We start from the raw sequence: 5,057 nt of genomic DNA on the forward strand, positions 1-5,057 counted from the left end.
CAAGAAAATTAGGAGTCGACAACGTTTAATCCCGCCGGAAACGACGACGAAGGCCTCCGAGATCGCCGGAGGACGCAAGTTTTCCAAATATATCTTTAATTAATTATATAAAAAAAAAAAAAAAACATTCATTTTATGTAATTTTTCAGCTGGCTTAATTATGAATTAGTTTTTACAAAACATTATTTTCTTTTATTTAATTCATAAGTTATGAGATAGTTCAACTAATATATTAACTAGTCTTCATAAACTAACTTTTCAATTAATACATCAAACTAATCTTAATAGTAAAATATTCGTAATTAACGCTTTTATGTTTACATGGAACCTGATTAAAATATCATTTTAGCACAAGAAGTGATAGCTAGTATAGAGGTATTAGAAAAGAATGAAAAGCACATTCATGTTTCTTCAATAATTGTAACCGGATAACAGCAGAAACCAGCTGAGCTTCACTCCAAAAGCTGCATGCTTGGTTCTCCAAAAACCATACAAACTAATTAATTAACACCAAAATCAAATTTTTACCATCTAAGGCTGAGGAGATTCCGGGGATGTGTTTCTCTATACGCATCCCTCAGGCATATCTCTCGATCGGGGTAAAACCGTTTTAACCATTAATCACGCACTGTATGTACACATAGAAGATGTCTATATGCATGAGTGTATGTATATATACGTATATATATGGGTTTTTTAGTACTGTGCTTGTTCAGCCAAATCCTTTGAGCTTATGAAAGTCCCGTGGAACCCATATGGAACTCTAGATGGAAGTTTAACTGAAGCTTCCATCAACATGGTCATGGCGTTAATGATCTGCAGTTCTGATTTCCACGTATTCTCGTCATGCACAAATGACAAAATATATCCATCATCTTCTCTCTGAGAGTTCCGGCCACTAGGAAGAAAAAACGGCTCACCGCCGTACCTCTCGTCGCCGTAGAAGAATTTCTTGATTTCTCCGGTGGTCAAGTCAACTTTTGCGAAGCCTGAAACTTTGGGCCATGGTTCAGCAATGGCGAGGTATGCAAACTGGGTTTTTCGACCTAGTTTGTCGCGGTTCACCATGCCTGCTTCGAGGTTGACTTGTTCCGATTCTTGGAGAATCGAGCGTTTTGTTGATCTACGAGTCTTTAGGTTTATTCTGATTTCTGATAAAACGCTTTTAAGATTCTCGTCGCATTCATTAAAAATGGAATCCGGTGGAGTCATGCATGAACCGATCACGACGACTTCGTTAGACTCCGGTTCTTCCCAAGCGTTCCATAAGTGAAAGCAGAATGTTTCCGGCGACTCCACCCATATCATGTCATCGGATGTTTCTGCGTTTTTTGGTAAAATCCCAAAACGAGACTTTTTATCCTTGTCGTAAATCACCGGCGATCCTCCTTTTATCATTTCTTGGAGTTTGAACACCACTTGTTGGTCGGGAACCACCACAAAGTTCTCGGTGATTGCGAAATCATGCATCATCGTCGGCACGTCTAATGGGATTTCAACGTCCGGCGACTTCCCTCCGTCTTTCGAAAACTTAAAGTACTTTAGATATGGCTTCTTGACGACGTCGTAGCTCAGAGCAAACATCTCTCCAGTTACCGGGTCGAGCTTCGGGTGAGCTATCATCGTCGACATGTGCTTCTCTGAGAAATCATACCGTCCAACCGTCTCTATATCTGACGACGGAGTTATCCTTATTTGATAAGGCAAATCATCTTCCGACATGGCGAGCAACCGGTTGTTGAAGTAAACCAAACCGGCGTTTGCAACACCCATGCCTTTGCTATGATCAACCAAACCCAATAATGATCGGGCATAAAATAAAGCCAACCGAGCAACACCGGAATGTCCATGAAGCTCACCTATTGCTTTCGGGAAAACAGGTCGACCCATCTCCCTCTCCTGAATAAGCCGATTAGTCTCCGTTAACTTACAGGAATAGCTCACAGAGTTCCCGTCGATGTTTACAGCATGAACCATACCATCGCCGTCGAACAGGTGATGCCCCGCGACAGGTTCAAAAAGTGGGTTAGCCCCATTGCGAACATACACACCGTTAATACAGTCGGGTATGGATCCGCTAACGGGTAGATTATGTTTCACTGCTTGTTCCGGCACCGGAGCGAAGTTCCCGGAGATTTGTACACGTGGATCCGAAGTTTTTGGAAAAGGGTTTTCAGTTTCGCGTGAAACTAAGGCACCTTCGAACATATCCAATGCGGTGGCCGCAGCTCTTTGTAAGAGGTTCCATTGCAGTGGGTGGTGTGACTCTTGTTGTTCTCTGTTAATGGTGTGTGGAAAATGAAGTAAGGGAGAAGACTGTAGAGCAGCGCAGTTGATGGAAGCTTTTCTTGAAGGTTTGGTTGGTTTAATGGCGATGAATCGAATAGTCGGATTGTAGGGTTTGGAAGACAAAGAAGATGAAACTAACGTTGATGTATAAGGATTTACAGCCATTTATTTGGTTGTTGGTGTGAAGAAGGAATGAAGGGCTGGAGGTGTTAGTATTGGTGAATGAGAGAGAATGGGGAAGAAGGGGGGATAAATAGAGGAAGAAGAGAGGGAATGGGGCCCGACGGGGACAACAAAGGAGAAGACCACGTGTATATTACATGGTATTTGACATGACAAATATATTGGTAGACCACATACTTGTCTGTGTAGGAGTGTGGGGCCAGTTTATAGAAAGAGTTATGGTAAACTTATGGTCATTGATGGTGTCAATCTAAATGCACTAAGTTTATTATACGGGTGTCACATAATCCTACTTATCCTAACAAATCCTAATATTTTGAACTATTAAAACAACTATTATTAAAACAATTATGTAGATTGCTGTTTGCTTTTTTTTTTTAATGGAAAATTGTATAATCTAACCACTTTATAAAAGAAAAAAAATGTTATGTAAAATGACCGTTATGGTTGGAATGATACATTTCTGACCCCAATTTTATATTCGGTAAATGGGTATAGGATCGATCTTTCTATAAATAACATTTTAAATCCATTTTGAACTTTATTTAAAGCTCATTTATTTGCGACTTCATTCTGGAAACCAGTCCAATTGAAACAATATTTTCTTCTAGCAATGAATAGTACCATTTTTTATATGTAAGTTTTGATTATCTTTATAATTTTATGTTTTTAATTTAGTTTATATGATAAAAAGTAGATAATATATGTAATTTTATAGATATTGTTCGTTTTCCTTCGGTTTTTAGTGGTATAAGACTATTGTAGGATTACATATAGTTATATGCGTATGCTAGATCAACAAACCTTACAAATATTCTAATTCTAACTTGTTCGGAACACATCTAGAATGAGTGGAAGACGTCCAAAATGCATAGAATATGTTCGGAATACGTAGATCACGTCTGAAATGTTGATCCGAAATTTGGTTTTGGAATGTGTTGATACAGAATTGTGTTTCAAAATGTCCTCCAGAACATACAACAAATGCCTAATTAATAACTCGTTTGATTGTAGCATAACAAAACATACAAAGCAGTTGTGACTACAACCTGCAGGCCTGAACTCAGGCGGGAAATCATGGTTTGTTTACAAAACAAACCACTTTGTGCAACCATGTTTACACCATCATGTTTTTGTGAATGTTAACATGTCGATGGGTGTAAAATGTCATCCTTTACTCAATATCTCATGTGCAGGCAATATACTACTTTTCCTCTAGTTAACCTGCATTACCTTCTATTTCCAGTATAGGACTATAAAGTTTGCTCTGATGGGAAAGCTTTCTGTCTTATTATTGACTTACTGTTTGGTGACTATTTCTGCCCTAGTTCATGTGTTGTGCATTTTAAACAGCGTGTATTTTCATTTGTGTCGCCTTCACATTTAGTGAGAATTGTTAACGGTATGCATGTGTTCAATGACTTACTTCATCAGTTAGATGATTCAAATGCTGTGAGATTCTCTCTGTTGTATATGCTAGAGCAGGGATTTTGTGGGAAGTACCATTGCCAGCCAGTTACCGAAGAACTTCTTGCACTCCTCTTTAAATTGGATGAGTTTAATAGATATACGGTTACTTAGAATTTTGTATATTACATTAAACGATACATATAAATTATTAAGTGTAACTGTTCACACACGTAACCATGGGAAATAGTGATATGAGATTTCACTTAGAAATAGTTGTGTACTATCTTTGATAAGATTGGTGGACATTTGAACCCCGCCGAGCCAAAAGTCGATAGTAGACATATATATACTGTGTAGGGATTTTTGTATGCATTTAAGGTATTTCAACTATGTTTCATAATAGTTTTTATGAAATAAGTATTGTAAAATTGTTATGTTGATCACTTGTTTGACATAATAATTTCATAGATTTGAATCATGGAGACATTTCCCAACAGTATTATAAATGCTTCCCCTATATTGGGTGTTATACCTTGGGCGATTACATACCTTAGTATAAAGCGTTTACATGTTTCTAATTGTAAACTTCTACTTGATGTTAGAGCTATATGTATCTTACTTAACCGTATAATATATAACTTGCTAATAGAAAATACCATAATGTTAACATATATATATATATATATATATATATATATATATATATATATATATATATATATATATAGTTTTATGCAGCGTCCCCCTAACAAGCTGTTGGAGCCTACTTCGTTGGAGCTTACTGCTTTGTGGTGGACTGAAAGTGCGCCATAGATAGATGTTGCAGATTACTATGAAATTTGAGTTATGGTGTTTATTTTTTGTATGTTATAAACTATTTTCTTATCACGGTGTAGCATAAAACAAGTTTATCTTACCAAAGAATAATTTCTAGAATGTTTTAAATTCGTACAAACATGACTATAGGTTATTTAGATCAACAATATCATACTCTTGACTAGTTTTATTTTGAATAGTTTTGAAATTAGATCTACTCTTTGACTTAGACTTACTTTGACATTGACGAAGTACTATTTGAAGATTCAGTTTTTGTTGAATATGCGGGAAACTGAGCGTCAGTCAGTTTCAACTTATGTAACTGATTCTTTGTTAACGTCTGCATTTTTTCGATCGAA

General features: G+C 36.8%; 1 protein-coding gene across 1 annotated transcript; it reads right to left on the minus strand.

Annotated features, from left to right (window-relative positions):
• Positions 1-389: 389 nt before the first annotated feature.
• LOC111880794 (9-cis-epoxycarotenoid dioxygenase NCED2, chloroplastic) lies at positions 390-2,522 on the minus strand. Its single transcript, XM_023877207.3, has one exon. The coding sequence runs from the start codon at positions 2,452-2,454 to the stop codon at positions 697-699; it is 1,758 nt and encodes a 585-aa protein (XP_023732975.1). The 5' UTR covers positions 2,455-2,522; the 3' UTR covers positions 390-696.
• Positions 2,523-5,057: the final 2,535 nt, after the last annotated feature.

The sequence above is a fragment of the Lactuca sativa genome, chromosome 7, assembly GCF_002870075.4.
Source record: "Lactuca sativa cultivar Salinas chromosome 7, Lsat_Salinas_v11, whole genome shotgun sequence".
Classification (NCBI taxonomy): Eukaryota; Viridiplantae; Streptophyta; class Magnoliopsida; order Asterales; family Asteraceae; genus Lactuca; species Lactuca sativa.

What these genes read in the sequence shown, in the direction of transcription:
- LOC111880794 (XM_023877207.3), bottom strand. Translation starts at nt 2,454, where the DNA reads ATGGCTGTAAATCCTTATACATCAACGTTAGTTTCATCTTCTTTGTCT.